Source organism: Gigantopelta aegis, chromosome 14 (assembly GCF_016097555.1).
Source record: "Gigantopelta aegis isolate Gae_Host chromosome 14, Gae_host_genome, whole genome shotgun sequence".
In the NCBI taxonomy this organism is placed as follows: domain Eukaryota; kingdom Metazoa; phylum Mollusca; class Gastropoda; order Neomphalida; family Peltospiridae; genus Gigantopelta; species Gigantopelta aegis.
The window spans coordinates 3,986,809-4,003,383 of record NC_054712.1 but is presented as its reverse complement, the minus strand read 5'-3'; the positions used below and the strand labels follow the sequence as shown (position 1 = coordinate 4,003,383).

The window sequence follows — 16,575 nt, the reverse complement described above, 5'->3', positions numbered from 1 at the left end:
TTTCAAACTTTTCCGGGATGCATGTCCCCGAACTCTATATACAGGCATGGCGGTCATAAAACGTTTAGTCTAGACTCGAGACTCTTAAGAGAGTCTGAGACAGTCAAGTCATGACAACGCCATATAATTTGTATGCATGTGACGTCATTAGAGATTGAGTCTGGACTCTAAACGTTTTATAAGCACAGTGGAAAAACGCTCACTTGATGCGCGGTCGGTCTAGGATCGATCCCCGTCGGTGTACCTATTGGGCTATTTCTCGCTCTAACCAGTGTACCACGACTGGTATATCAAAGGCCGTGGTATGTGCTATCCTGTCTGTGGGATGGTACATATAAAAGATCCCTTGCTACTAATGGAAAAATGTAGCGGGTTTCATCTATATGACTGTCGAAATGACCATGTTTGACATCCAATAGCCGATGATTAATAAATCTATGTGCTCTAGTGGTGTCGTTAAACAAAACAAATTTCTATTCTTCAATCTCTAATTCGCCTCCAAAACCACGGCTTCACCATGATGTGCATAGCTAGGCAACAAAGCTGTTTTGATACATAACCGTGATACGTGGCTCGTATAAATTTATAATGAAATCCTTTAAACTTAAGAAAAAGCACGCAAAATCGATTTATATACAAAGGGATTTAAGCAAACTTTAAAAAGCAATTTCAGATTCGTATAATGTTACTGCATGGTTGGGGTTATTTTTTTTCCTCATTTGTCGACGTGTTTTGTATCCGATACGAATACACTAGATTTGGAACCTTTTAAGCCGCTGACCTTAATTTTTGAGGACTACGAGTCAGAATTAACAAATGTTTGACATCCAATAGCCGATGATTAATATATCAATGTTCTCTAGTAGCGTCGTAAAACAAAACAAACTTTATTTTACTTTAATTTCTGAGGTACATACATATTATTGTATATATGCATTTGTATATTATATACTTAAATTATTTATTATTTAATAGTCTCCTGTAAACCCTGTCCTATCTTGTCATGCAAAATGGCGTTGCCTAACGGCCTGGGTGTAATAAAGTTGTTCTTTTGTTCTGTATCTTTTCTGTTTCGTATAAAATCCATTTTCTGCTACTACAAACATCAAAACGACCAGAAAGGCATTTTATTTACCAGAATTGATAATTTAAGCAACATGTTGTAAGTAATGTGCACGTTTATAGTTAAAATGTTTTACTCTGGGGTCAGCGACTTTAAAGGCGTGTTGTCACAGACCATTGACCTGTTTAGTGGATCAACAGAGTATTACCTGGAAATATATATATATAAACGCAAAAGGGTACAAATGGGTTATAACTCCGATTTTATGTTTCCTACCGGTTCAAGCTTTGTGAATATAAGGTCATTGCATGTCCCAAACACATTCCCACGGTTACATTCGATAAAACGCAGCTACTGTACAATAAAGTTCCAAAATGTGAATATTCGCAAAAACGCAGCCACATGCAAACCATGTCACCACTGCACGTGCGTTGTCTGCACGTGCAACATGAACACCGACAGTATAAAAGTGCAGGGTGTTCGCTTGCCTGGCCTCTGTATCTGGCCGACAGTTGACAATCCAGGACATGCCACGTCTCAGTGAACCGCAGAGAAACAATGCCATCGGCCGACTAGACGCAAGCGAATCCAGAACGGCCGTTGCCAGGGCATTCCATGTGTCCCCAAGCACCATCTCCAGACTGTGGGACCGTTACCAGCAACATGGATCAACACGTGACCTCCCTAGATCCGGTCGACCACGGGTCACTACCCCCGGGCAGGACCGCTACATCCGGGTACGCCACCTTCGGGAACGATTGACTACTGTCACCTCCACAGCCGCAGCAATACCAGGTTTGCGCAGGATATCCGACCAGACCGTACGGAACCGCCTACGTGAGGTAAGAATTCGTGCCAGACGTCCAGTTCGAGGTGTCATCTTAACACCACAACACCGTCGACTCCGACTGCAGTGGTGCCAGATTCATCGACAATGGCCTCAACTGCGATGGAGACAGGTGTGGTTCAGTGACGAGTCCCGATTTCTGCTCCGACGTCATGATGGAAGATGTCGCGTGTATAGGCGTCGTGGTGAACGTTATGCGGCAAACTGCGTGCAGGAAGTGGACAGATTCGGCGGGGGTAGTGTCATGGTGTGAGCAGCCATCTCACACACTGGCAGAACTGACCTGGTCCACGTGCAGGGCAACCTGAATGCACAGGGCTACATTGACCAGATCCTCCGGCCACACATCGTTCCAGTTATGGCCAACGCCAACGCAGTGTTCCAACATGACAACGCCAGGCCTCACACAGCACGTCTCACAACGGCTTTCCTACAGAACAACAACATTAATGTCCTTCCTTGGCCATCGATATCACAGGATTTGAATCCAATTGAGCATCTATGGGACGAGTTGAACCGACGCCTCCGACAGCGACAACCACAGCCCCAGACCCTGCCCGAGCTGGCAGCAGCCTTGCAGGCCGAGTGGGCCACCATCCCCCGGGACGTCATCCGTACTCTGGTTGCTTCAATGGGCAGGCGGTGCCAGGCAGTTGTCAACACACACAGAGGCCACACCCGGTATTGACTCCAGATGACCTTGACCTTGGTGGTGTGTCCTATCACTTACTCACAATGGACTAGAGTGAATTGTGAACAATCCTGCAATATTTGGTAATTATCGGACTCACCATTCAATAATTAAATCAATTCTCCAAATGTTACGACAATGTGGTTTTGCGTTTCTTCTTTTGAAGAGTATATATACACATGTACATTTGATTTGTCCCTAAAAGTACTTTATTCAACCATCTACATAACCAACATATCCCACTTCACTTATTAATGATATTTTGTAAAACATAATTGAATTATGGTTACCGTCCATAATTCAAATACTAAAATAGCCGAGAGGGTCGACATGGATTTCCCACCATCGTGTTTCAGTTTGGGTGGTACAGTAGCGAGGGTTGATATCTTAAATGAATGTAATTTTCAAAGAATGTCAAATTTTAAAGAAATAAGGTCGTTAAATCCGTAACAATATGCTTTTAAAACCTGGTTTTTCCATAAAACCTTTAACACGTCGGCGCCCAACGCAGACCAAAGACAATTTTATAAAAACTAGAAATAGAAAGGCAACGATGCAATCCCACACAGCAACAAGGGAGAAAACTCTTCTTTGACATGGATTATTCATACAGACAGGCGGCCGTTATGCAGACACTACATCCTGGTCTAAATAAAATCTGTAACACGGCACCCACCGACGCAGATCAATGCAGACCGACTAACGGAAACCCAATCACAGACTGCCTGATCCGCGACGGACAAGGGAAGATGAAATCTGTTCACATTTAGAGATTGATCCCAGAGCGTCTAGCTACGACGGTCGTTGTCTATTATAACATAAAAGTTTGTTTTGTTTAACGATAGCACTAGAGCACATTGATTATTTAATCATCGGCTATTGGATGTCAAACATTTGGTAATTTTGAAGTATATTCTTAGAGCTATATTTTTCCCATTAGCAGCAATGGATTTTGTATATGCACCATCCCACATACTGGATAGCGCATACCACGTCCTGTGATAATACCAGTCGTGGTGCTCTGGTTGGAATGAGAAATAGCCCGATGGGGATAGATCCTCGACCGACCGCGCTTTACTTAACCGGGCTACGTCCCGCCCTGCGATCTGCGACCATTATAGATTTTATGAAAACCAGGATTAATGGAGATGTGTCGGTGTAGCATTTTGAAATTTAGATTGGAACTGAAAAACGAAATTTTTCACTTATTGCTGACAATACAATTTGGGGGTTGTTTATTGCCTACCAGAATACATCCAGTTGTACAAAATCAGTTAAATGTATTATTTTTTGTTCTCGTATCCATTTTACGATTACAAATCTGACTGATGCGTTTTCAATGGAGTTCAGTATAGTATTAACAGTGCCAGTTAGCGAGCAGTTCAGATATATAGTGTCACACACCACGATCGGCCAGCCGTGAGATACTGGATAGAGACAAACACATAACAACGGGACGTGCGATATACAAACTTTATATACACCTCATGTAATAACAAGTGTAGCATATGTACCTTACTACAATAATGTAACATATGATGAATGAATGGAAGAACAGGAATGTTTTTAACAAACCCAACCCACCCTCCCCCAGCATATTGACAGGTGTCAAACATGCGGTATCTGTGATACATGTTCCCTGCACCGGCCTGGGTGGTGTCTTAGTTAATTAAGCAATCGAACTTAAGGCTGGTAGGTACTGGGTCCGCAGCCCGGTACCGACTCTCACCCAGAGTGAGTTTTAACGACTCAATGGGTAGGTGTAAGGCCAATACACCGACTTCTCTCTCACTAACCACTAACCCTCTGTCCTGGACAGACAGCCCAGATAGCTGGTGTGTGTGTGTGTGTGTGTGTGTGTGTGTGTGTGTGTGTGTGTGTGTCAAGGACAGCGTGCTTGAACCGCAGTTTGTTACAAAAATTAAGAACAAATGAATAAATGAATGTTCACTGCACGGGAAGGAACTCGCCGAGCCGTCTCGGTGTAGTTGCGGTTAAATAGTCATAGTAGGAGCTGGGTTCGTATTCCGATACCAACGTCTCTATCACTAACCACTAACCCAGTGAACTGGGCATACGACCAGATAGTTGAGGTGTGCCCCCAGGAGAGCGTGCTTGAACCTTAATTGGACAACAACACGGAAAAAGGCATTCGCAGCCACCATGTCACAGGTTACGGTTTTCAATGTGCATCGGGAGTGTAGACTCAAAAACGAAATCCGATACACTTTTCAATTAACCATAAGCGATCTTCAATATCTTCCCATAGATACGACAGTACATACCACGACCTTTGATATACCAGTCATGGGGAACTGGTTGGGATAGAAACTAAACCAATCAGAGAATGGGTCCACTGAGGCGAGTCGACCCTTCGATCCACGCCCCTCCGCCAAAAGCGCTCTACCAGCTGAGCTAGATCCCGCCCCAGCCTCCAGCAAGGAATGTTATATACACTTTTCCAGACAGGACAGCCTTTCATCATCATCATCACTATCATCATAAGCTCTGATCCACGGCCAAAAGAATATACCACGTACAATTTACAAAGTAATTTGGTCATCGGTTTTTTTGGGGGGGTTTTCGTAGCAAATCAATAATCGGATATACAACAGGAAGTGGGAAGTCCATTTCCGGTTATACTGCTTTTATAGCGACACAACGTACAGAACCGTAGCCAATTTAAAAAAAAAAAATTCGCTGGGGGGGGGGGGGGGGGGGGGGGGGGCGGAGGTTGTGCTAATCATAATATCAATACGTGACAATTGAAATACTATATCAGAAGAAAGTCGGTCCGCGCGTTCTTCATCGGAAAGGGGAACCACGCGAGAAGTACAATGACTTGAGGCCGATTTCGTATGCTGTCCACTGATAATTACATATTAAATCAGCATTTTCAGCTGTGCTGTAATTTTCTCATCTTTGTCACATTGGCGTAATTACGCCTGTGAATCCGGAACACGTGTCATCATCGTTGTCCTGGTTATTTATGTTCATGCTGTTTTGACATTTTCTTACTTGTCCCATGCATATATTTATGTGGGGGTTTTTTTTTTTAATCGATCCAGCACTTAGGAATACTATTCGGGCGTCCTTGTTTTACAGTATAAAACAATTTCAATACAAAATTAATATTTATAAAAAAATCTCGACGTCGTTGTTTAAATTTAACTTTGCGTTGGGAGCGTAGCGGAAAAGCAGCCATTTTGGTATTTTGATGACCTACATACATGTATAACATTGACCTGGTTTTAGTAGGATCACTATGACTAAATTAAAACTATATACATATCGTTGGTGGGAACAGTAGTTAAGTATAACGTTTAAAGAATCGTTTGGCAGTAACATTCTTCTCACTGGAAACAAATGTCTGAAATGAAACAAAAATATATTAAATATACATTAAAACAGAAGTAGATATTAGAAACATGCATCATATTTATCTGAATTATATACAGTCGACCTTCGATAACTCAAACTTCGATCTTTCGTAAACGTCGATCTCTCGAAGTGAAACGGCGGTCCCGGCCGAACTGCTATACAAACTAGTAATAACAGACTTCGAACACTCAAACTTCGAACATTCGAAAAACTCTATCTCTCAAAGTAATTTTGTGGTCCCACCATAAAAAATAAGGGATATTGCACTTCCAAAACTCGAAGTTTGTGGAGTGACTGAGCCTTTTAACTGTACCGGTAATACTTTAAAGAAAAATGAATTGTCACCCAAGCCAAGCGTGAGTGTCCCGACTGGTCTCGGCTATCGATGATACACGCGGTAATTACAGAATAATAGATCGCCGACTATGCGGAACGAAATGATCCTACATGCCTGCATTGGGTTGTCGGTGTTTGTACACGGCAGCGGGCTTCATTACACAAAGTATGGATAGTCTTGTAATCTTCAAAGACCTGTTGTAATAACAATTAACGCTGTTTGTTTTTTCTCTTAAACGAGTGCAAAAAAGTACATAACCAATGTGCTATTTGGCATACAGCGTTTTGATTTGTTATGCTATGTCTCGCTATGTTAGTGAGGGTTTTTAAAATGATTTTTGTGATTTACAATAATTTTGCTATTTATATTGTGTATTTTTTATTTGGTAAACAAACGTACTTAGTGCTAATCGACATTCAGTATTTTAATTTATTACAACGTTACGTTCCGCCTTGTTTTGACATTTGAAAAATATATCAACTTTAATTTATCGCTTACTTCCGGTTATATGTAAGTAAGTGCTTTCAGTTTTCGGGGGTTTTTTTTTACTTTACTGTCAATTAATACAATAAAAGTACATAGAGATGTACGTCAAATTGATCGGATTTATCTCGTTTCTGTTAATATTTACTTAGTTTTATCATATACACAGAAGAAATGTGCTAACATCCGATATCAACGAAATGATAATACTGCAATGCAGTTTCACTTTGAGGTCTGCTGTACGAATTTCGAACACTCGAACTCCCTGAAACTCGAACTATTTCGTCGTCCCCTTCAACTTCGAGTTAACGAAGTTTGACTGTATTTAAAATATGTCTGATATTATATGAAAACATCAACATACCGATTTATAGTTGCGGTTATTAAAAGTTACTGACCCCAGCAGGGTTTTTGCCAAAGGGTAAAACGGGTATGGCGCCATACCCAAATATTTTGGCAGATTTAATTTTTTTAAGGGAACTGTTTGACAAAATTAATGACTCTTATCATTACTGTATGATTTTCTTAACCCTAACCCTAAACTTAACCCATTTTCTTTCTGGAGTAGCCCCCAAAATGGTCGGATCTTTTCACCAACTTACAATGGCCATGGTGTCATCGTCGACCAGCTCCCTGGTGATGAACGATCCCACCTCGCCCGGCTTGGTTCCCTTCTGGTCGTGCAGGAGTTTGTCACCCTCCAGTCGGAACAACGACTGCAAACAAAACACAGACAGCCATTGTTATCTCTCCACTCGGGGGGAAAATGTGGGGACAGTTTGCCAGTTGTAAAAATGTGGATATGTTTGGCTAGCTATGAAAATGAGGAGCTTGGTAACCTGTCAGAAAACCCAATGACCATTTTGACACAATCATAGTATCACAGTGGAACATTTACAACTATATTTAAATTAAAATGATATATATTTAACTGTGTATATACGATTCAATTGTTATTGTGTCACCTGCATTTACGCAATAACGTAGGCATGAGTTAATTAGGGGATAGCAATCAGTCCAATTAGTGTGAAACTATATTACAGCAATTAAGAATCACTGACTTTTAATTGTTGCCACCAGCATCTCAGCTAAGGACTAAAACCTATGGCAATTACGAGTCAGCAAACATGTCTATCTTATAAATAATCGTTTTTCCATACATGAAAATATAGAGACCCAGAGATAGACCGGAAAGGTGGGACCCGGGGGGTGGGGTGGGGGGGGGGAGACCCTTGAGGTCTCAGTCGCAGTGTCAACTCTATCGTTCACCTAAGAGCTTAGCTATATATATTTTATCTGTATCACCATGTTGTTAACTTGTTAATCATGTTTAATGTGCGAAAGTAAAATACAAGAACCTACATCGCCAACTTGCGACTCCTGTTCAATTTCATTAATATTCCGGTAAAAACTACGCGGTGTTAATAGAAAGGAAACCTACATGTTTTCATTAGTAGCTAGGGATCTTTTATATGCACCATCCCACAAAAAAGGATAGCACATGCCGCGGCCTTTGATATACCAGTCGTAGTGCACTGGCTGGAACGAGAAATAGCCCAATGGGCCCACCGATGGGGATCGATCCTAGACCGACCGTTCATCAGGCGAACGTCCCGCCTCTAAATTGCGTGATACAATTATAATACTGTGTGGGTTATGGTAGACACATATTGCAAATCTAAAGGAATGTTGGGTTAATAAAACACCTTCTACAGTTTTGTTGTGATACAGGCTTAACACTTACATTTATACACGACACCTGATCTCCAAACTTGGCTACCCCGTTCAGGGCCATACATAGCCTACAGTAGCTGAGGTGAGTGTAGACCAAAAAAAAATCCACATGTCTTCAGCTAGGCAAAACCAGCACCTTTAACTTAGAAAGGGTAAATGTTCGTATTTCGCAAACCCCATCATGATAGTTACGGGACAATCTTTCCAGTTACATCGAGATTTCTTTTCATGCACTTTTTTAAGAATAATGCATCACATGTCACGGTCTTTGATATACAAGTTGTGGTTTGTTGTATGGTACAGGGTAAAGTACCGGATACACGAAGCTGATTGGTTGGTGTTCGTTCTTTAAAGATACCGTACCTTGACGTTTCTGCCGTCCATTGTGACTTCGTCGAATTCCACTCCCAGTTGAAACTTGAGGTGGCTGCTCTTAAACGTCGACGTGATGTGCAACTCCCACGTGTCTCCGTCCTGTGTGATCTCCTCATATGTCGTGATGTTGTTGCCCACTTTCCGGAGCACGAAGCCCACGCCTACACGTAGAACAATCACAGATGTGTAAGCGGTGATATGTTCCGGGTATAAAATATTCCGGCTGCAAAGAAGTCTGTCTGATACAGAAGTCGTGGAGCACTAGATGGGACTGGATCCACCAAGGTGGTTTTTTACCCTACGACTAAATCACCTCGGGCAGTACAAGATAACTCGGGCAGAACAAGATCACTTCGGGCAGTACAAGATCACTTCGGGCAATACAAGATCACCTCGGGCAGTACAAATGCTCTACCGAATACTGACTGAGCAAGGGGAAGAAGGAAATGTTTTATTTAACGACGCACTCAACACATTTTATTTACGGTTATATGGCGTCAGACATATGGGTTAGGACCACACAGATATTGAGAAAGGAAACCCGCTGTCGCCACTTCATGGGCTACTCTTTTCGATTAGCAGCAAGGGATCTTTTTAAGCATCATTCTACAGACAGGGTAGTACATACCACGACCTTTTATATGCCAGTCGTGGTGCACTGGCTAGAACGAGAAATAGCGTAATGGGCCCACCGACGGGGATCGATCCCAGACCGACCGAGCATCGAGCGGGCGCTTTACCATTGAGCTACGTCCTTCCCACGAGCAAGGGAAAGAATGAACGATACTGGGCTCCGTTTTCATAAACTGTAGAAATACATCATATTTATTTGTAAGGAAGTTTAAAACACTTCGACTGAATATCATTTAATTCGATTTTAAAATTTTGGAATCTGAAATGTCGGACACGTTCGTAGGTGGTTATATACTCGGAAATAAAATTCATATAATTATTAGTAAAACAACTCTACTATTTATTTCATGAAAATAAACGAATGTACGAACGCACGCACATACATACAAATCAAACCAAGAAAAAAAAACATGAAAAGTTTTAGGCAGAAATAATAGGACGTAAGAGGATCAAACACATTGAATAAAATGCATATTCGTGTTCGTACAAAAAAGTAAGAACGTGTAGACTCTGGCTGGGTAGACCACTGGCTGAAATTATCTTTCTGTAATGTTATGTTTTATGTCATTCATTTAAATTTACACAGTATCTAACATCATCTCGTGGAGAGGCACATATATAGGTGTGTTGCCCGTTTGCCGATCCACGTCATTTATTTGAATAAATATTGTTTTGAAAAAAAAACAAAAAAACATACCACTAGCTTTCATGTATTCATCCCAGTTCTCCGAGTCATGAAGCTTCCACTTGCCTTGCAGTTTCGACATGACCTTCACCTGATAAAAAATACTGTTATAATAGCCTTGACCTACATCGATGTTTAATATTGCAAATTCGTTACGACCTTGATCTTATAGAACATGTACTGTTTCAGTAACAATGGCCTATATGGATATATAGCACTGCAAACTTGACCATGAATTAATAGAAATGTACTATTACAATATCCTCGATCTGTATAAATATTTAACACTGCAAACTAGATAAAGATATGACCTTCAAAATAGAAGGGCGAGACGTATCCCTGTGGTAAAGCGCTCGCTCGATGCGCGGTCGGTGTGGGGTCGACCCCCGTCGGTGGGTCCACTGGGCTATTTCTCGTTCTAGCCAGTGCACCACGACTGGTATATCAAAGACCGTGGTATGTACTACCCTGTATGTGGGATGGTGCATATAAAAGAGCCCTCGCTGCTAATCGAAAAGAGTAGCCCATGAAGTGGCAACAGCGGGTTTCCTCTCTCAATATCTGTGTGGTCCTTAACCATATGTGTGACGCCATATAACTGTAAATAAAATGTGTTGAGTGCGTCGTTAAATAAAACCCTTCCTTCAAAATAGAAACTGTAATGTTACAATATCCTTGACATATATAGATATTAAAACATTCATGTCACAGGGTGTTACACACAGATAAGTTACAAATGGCTTTTCACATTTAACTGATTAACAGTGATTATAAAAATGAACAAGTCTTGTCAAATATATATATATATATATATATATATATATATATATATGTATATATATATATGTATATGTGTATGTATGTATGTACTATTTTGTCTCGCTGTGTGAGCTTTGATTATATATTTGTGGTTAAGGGTTTAGCACACTCTTATGCGAATGTGTTGGGTCTGTTTAAACAAATACCCTGTTTATCATAATTGAGGTAGGCACGGCTGATCTCAATAATTCTAAATCAAAAATATTAGTAGTAAATCTTAAGGCAGAGATGAATTTTACTTGCAGAATGTAGAACAATGCATTTCAGGACATTAGTTTTAAAACTTTTACGGTGGAGCATACCCCCGAACCCCTAGGAACTTTGCTTTGCACCCTCGATCTCGGTCAGCTCAACTCCCCCTCCCCCCAATGTCTACTTGCTTCCGCCGTGCCTGTGAGGTGGGTGGAGAGTAGTTGTGTTCGTGTTTTATTTAAAGCAAGTATAAATTATAATGCTAAATGATCTAGTTTTATTCTGATAGCAGAATATACTGAAAATTACAGTATATGCTACTGCACTTTTAACCCTAACTCCAGCCCTGACTCTACAGAGTTTCGATTAATCATTTCACCTTCACCCAAACCCTGATTAGATCTTTATAGATCTAAGAGTGATGACAAATTGGCCGATTCTTTTCTACAACCTAAGTCATTATTAAGATGCATATTTGTGCATATTTTAGCATATGACGTGAAAGAAAGAAAGAAGTGTTTTATTTAACGACGCACTCAACACATTTTATTTACGGTTATATGGCGTCAGACATATGGTTAAGGACCACACAGATTTTTTTAGAGGAAACCCGCTGTCGCCACATAGGCTACTCTTTTACGACAGGCAGCAAGGGATCTTTTATTTGCGCTTCCCACAGGCAGGATAGCACAAACCATGGCCTTTGTTGAACCAGTTATGGATCACTGGTCGGTGCAGGTGGTTTACACCTACCCATTGAGCCTTGCGGAGCACTCACTCAGGGTTTGGAGTCGGTATCTGGATTAAAAATTCCATGCCTCGACTGGGATCCGAACCCAGTACCTACCAGCCTGTAGACCGATGGCCTGCCACGACGCCACCGAGGCCGGTCATATGACGTGAAAGCAGACCATATCCGTCACTAATTTAATTGTTTCTCGTGGCGATACCGATCATGTCCAACACTATTAATGACGTAATTATTCCCGTCGGGCCGTCTGACCCCCAAGTGCCGCCCTCCTTTTGGTGAAGTAATTAATTTTGCCTTTGTAATAGGTGACAAGTTCATCAACTCATCAACGCTGCCAAACTTCATTACGTTAAAGGGACTGTCTCGATTTGCTATAACATGATTCTAACCAATAGAGCATTTTTAACATCCAAACTTGTATATTAAAGGGACATACACTAGTTTTTTTTAAACACTACAGCATATTTTTCACTATTAGAGCCGTTTATGATCACTGAAATCAAACATTACTTATATTTTATTGTTTAGATTATTCATTTTCGTACAACTGAAGTGTTTATGGTTATCCTGGTGTTCCTAATACCACAAAAGTGACTGTTATGGGAGTCGCGTTTTAGTCTATTTTTAAGGGTATTTCAACGTCACAGACTTGTTACTCTGTTATGTTACATGTTTTGTAAATTAACCAAACCTAGTGTCCATTTTTACGGGTTGAAACTAGAGTCCAGGTGAAAATTATGCCTTAGTGTTTAAAAACTCGGGTCTGTCCCTTTAAGTATATTATCTTCTTGTTTATAATGTATCAGTGGCAGTATATTCAATGTGTTGATGTAGGTTTCTTGTAATGTTTGTAGTAGCTCAAACTAGATTTTTACCTCTCAATAATGTTTGATACGTTGCAAAATAAAGATATATTAGGATATAAAATAACATTTATACTGCTACAAACATTAAGACGGTCAAAACACATTGAATATACAAACACTGAAATTCTAAAAAAAAAAAAATGTATTTAATATGTAAGTAACTGTTTAGTCGTTAAAAATGCTCTATTAGCCGTAAAATTAATTTTTCCTTAAGTCGCATGCGTATACGTATATACGTATACGTAATCCGCAACAATCACTTTCTATGCAAATGAGTTGAGTAGATTTTATTTATGCGTCCTCCGTACTCGATGCATTGTGGATTACGTATATACGCATAATTACGGTCAAATGGAATTTGCGCTTTAAGCTAGCTTTACTATTGTTAAACAATTCACCAAAATGTAATATTTTAAGGTATTTAACAGATACTTTTTGTTTACAATATTATCTGAGGATATTATTACCTATTTGTTATTCATCTCTTATCACAAAATTCGTGTTTCATCGCACCAATTACTCATTGAACAAGGAAGGTATTGTGGAACTGAACGATCACAGAGAAAATGTCGTATGTGTAATCGGGATGATATTGAAGATGAATTTCATTTTATTTTAATATGTCCATTGTATTTGCATACTCGCGTATTGTATGTAAGAAAATACTACTGGTTAAGACAGTCTGTTTTTAAATTAATACAATTACTGTCTGTTTAAATATTTAAATATGCATTACATTTAAGATCGCACCATGTATACTCTTCAAAAAAAGAAACGCAAAAGGGTACAAATGGGTTATAACTCCGATTTTATGTTTCCTACCGGTTCATGCTTTGTGAATATAAGGTCATTGCATGTCCCAAACACATTCCCACGGTTACATTCGATAAAACGCAGCTACTGTACAATAAAGTTCCAAAATGTGAATATTCGCAAAAACGCAGCCACGTGCAAACCATGTCACCACTGCACGTGCGTTGTCTGCACGTGCAACATGAACACCGACAGTATAAAAGTGCAGGGTGTTCGCTTGCCTGGCCTCTGTATCTGGCCGACAGTTGACAATCCAGGACATGCCACGTCTCAGTGAACCGCAGAGAGAAACAATGCCATCGGCCGACTAGACGCAGGCGAATCCAGAACGGCCGTTGCCAGGGCATTCCATGTGTCCCCAAGCACCATCTCCAGACTGTGGGACCGTTACCAGCAACATGGATCAACACGTGACCTCCCTAGATCCGGTCGACCACGGGTCACTACCCCTGGGCAGGACCGCTACATCCGGGTACGCCACCTTCGGGAACGATTGACTACTGCCACCTCCACAGCCGCAGCAATACCAGGTTTGCGCAGGATATCCGACCAGACCGTACGGAACCGCCTACGTGAGGTAGGAATTCGTGCCAGTCGTCCAGTTCGAGGTGTCATCTTAACACCACAACACCGTCGACTCCGACTGCAGTGGTGCCAGATTCATCGACAATGGCCTCAACTGCGATGGAGACAGGTGTGGTTCAGTGACGAGTCCCGATTTCTGCTCCGACGTCATGATGGAAGATGTCGCGTGTATAGGCGTCGTGGTGAACGTTATGCGGCAAACTGCGTGCAGGAAGTGGACCGATTCGGCAGGGGGTAGTGTCATGGTGTGGGCAGCCATCTCACACACTGGCAGAACTGACCTGGTCCACGTGCAGGGCAACCTGAATGCACAGGGCTACATTGACCAGATCCTCCGGCCACACATCGTTCCAGTTATGGCCAACGCCAACGCAGTGTTTCCAACATGACAACGCCAGGCCTCACACAGCACGTCTCACAACGGCTTTCCTACAGAACAACAACATTAATGTCCTTCCTTGGCCATCGATATCACCGGATTTGAACCCAATTGAGCATCTATGGGACGAGTTGGACCGACGCCTCCGACAGCGACAACCACAGCCCCAGACCCTGCCCGAGCTGGCAGCAGCCTTGCAGGCCGAGTGGGCCACCATCCCCCGGGACGTCATCCGTACTCTGGTTGCTTCAATGGGCAGGCGGTGCCAGGCAGTTGTCAACACACGCGGAGGCCACACCCGGTATTGACTCCAGATGACCTTGACCTTGGTGGTGTGTCCTATCACTTACTCACAATGGACTAGAGTGAATTGTGAACAATCCTGCAACATTTGGTAATTATCGGACTCACCATTCAATAATTAAATCAATTCTCCAAATGTTACGACAATGTGGTTTTGCGTTTCTTCTTTTGAAGAGTATATAACTGTCCATCCTCCAAATACACATCCACTTGTTTATGTTTATGCTGATTATTGTTTATATATGATTTATAATATTGTATATACTTGTATGCTTATGAGCCACACGGCTTAAAGTAAATAAACTATTACAACTACTACTACTAGAACACGTATCCGGTATTGGTCAGGTCCGTGAAAACTTCGCTGCAATACATTTACACTGTAGTGTATTCTACGGACGCTAGTTAACACTGCAGTGTAAATGTATTGCAGCGATTGTTTTACGGACCGCATCAGTACCGGATGTGTGTGCTAGTAAAACTAGCTTAAGTCGGAAATATATTAACAATAACAGCAAACCTAGCTCACAGTCAGGGCCGGATTTAAACATTGGGGGGCCCGGGGCACGTCAGGTTCGGGGGCCCCTAAACATAGAAATTAAATTACATGACAAATTTTAAAAAATGAACAAATTTTATAATTATTAAAAAAAATTATATAAAAGAAGTCCTTACTCTGGGGGGGGGGGGGTTAGTCTGTGGGGCCCTTCTGGCAGGGGGACCCGATGCAATTGCCCCCTTTGCCCCCTTATAAATCCGGCACTGAGCACAGTATCTTTAAAAACTTCTAGATCTGCACTTGATATAATATACAAATCCAGAGTCGGCCCTCTATATAAAGCATACTACTCGAGATGTACTAAAGGTATTACCTTGATGTGGCTCTCCCGTGGTGTCTACTTGATATTTATCTGTGTGTGTTACTACGTACAGCGGGAGTTCGAGTGGTACAAACGGGCAGACAGTCGGACAACCGAGTCGGCCAGCTCTCCATTGTTACCCGGCGAGATCCTGTGTGACGCTGTTCAAAGTGGAAAGGTCGTGCATTGCGCGGTTGTTAGTCAGATTAGATAAATAAAAATAAGGCGTGTTCAGGAGTCCGAGCGCTTGCGAACAGTTTTAGTGGTACCAAATTGTCTTCTATTACATAACATTCATCAAAGAAAGAAGGAAATAGTTTATTTAACGACGCACTCAACACATTTTATTTACGGTTATATGGCGTCGGACATATGGTTAAGGACCACACAGATATTGAGGGAGGAAACCCGCTGTCGCCACTTCATGGGCTACTCTTTTCGATTAGCAGCGATGGGTCTTTTATATGCACCATCCCATAGACAGGATAGCACATATCACGGCCTTTGATGTACCAGTCGTGGTGCACTGGCTGGAGCGAGAAATAGCCCAATGGGCCCACTGACGGGGATCGATTCCAAATCGACCGCGCATCAAGCGAGCGCTTTACCACTGGACTACGTCCCGCCCCTAACATTCATCAAAGGTTATGCGCAAAAACCATTGGGCGTGTTCAGGAGGTCCAGCGCTCGTGGTCAGTTTGACTGGTACCATCGTCTTCTATCACATCACATTCATTTAACGTTCGGCGGGAAAATCCAATAGCGACCGCGATCGCTA

General features: G+C 41.7%; 2 protein-coding genes across 4 annotated transcripts in view; one reads left to right on the top strand and one right to left on the bottom strand.

Moving 5' to 3' along the window:
* The window catches only part of LOC121388155, a 57,121-nt gene that overhangs the window by 30,773 nt on the left and 9,773 nt on the right, over positions 1 to 16,575 (top strand). The gene's annotated exons all lie outside the window — the stretch shown is intronic.
* On the bottom strand, positions 5,177 to 15,962 carry LOC121388156 (sodium/calcium exchanger regulatory protein 1-like). The gene is made up of 5 exons (XM_041519394.1): positions 15,810 to 15,962; positions 10,242 to 10,320; positions 8,900 to 9,072; positions 7,405 to 7,518; positions 5,177 to 5,971 (listed from the first exon to the last, which is right to left on the bottom strand). Exons 2-5 carry the CDS (start codon positions 10,309 to 10,311, stop codon positions 5,912 to 5,914), a joined length of 417 nt encoding a protein of 138 aa, XP_041375328.1. The 5' UTR covers positions 10,312 to 10,320; positions 15,810 to 15,962; the 3' UTR covers positions 5,177 to 5,911.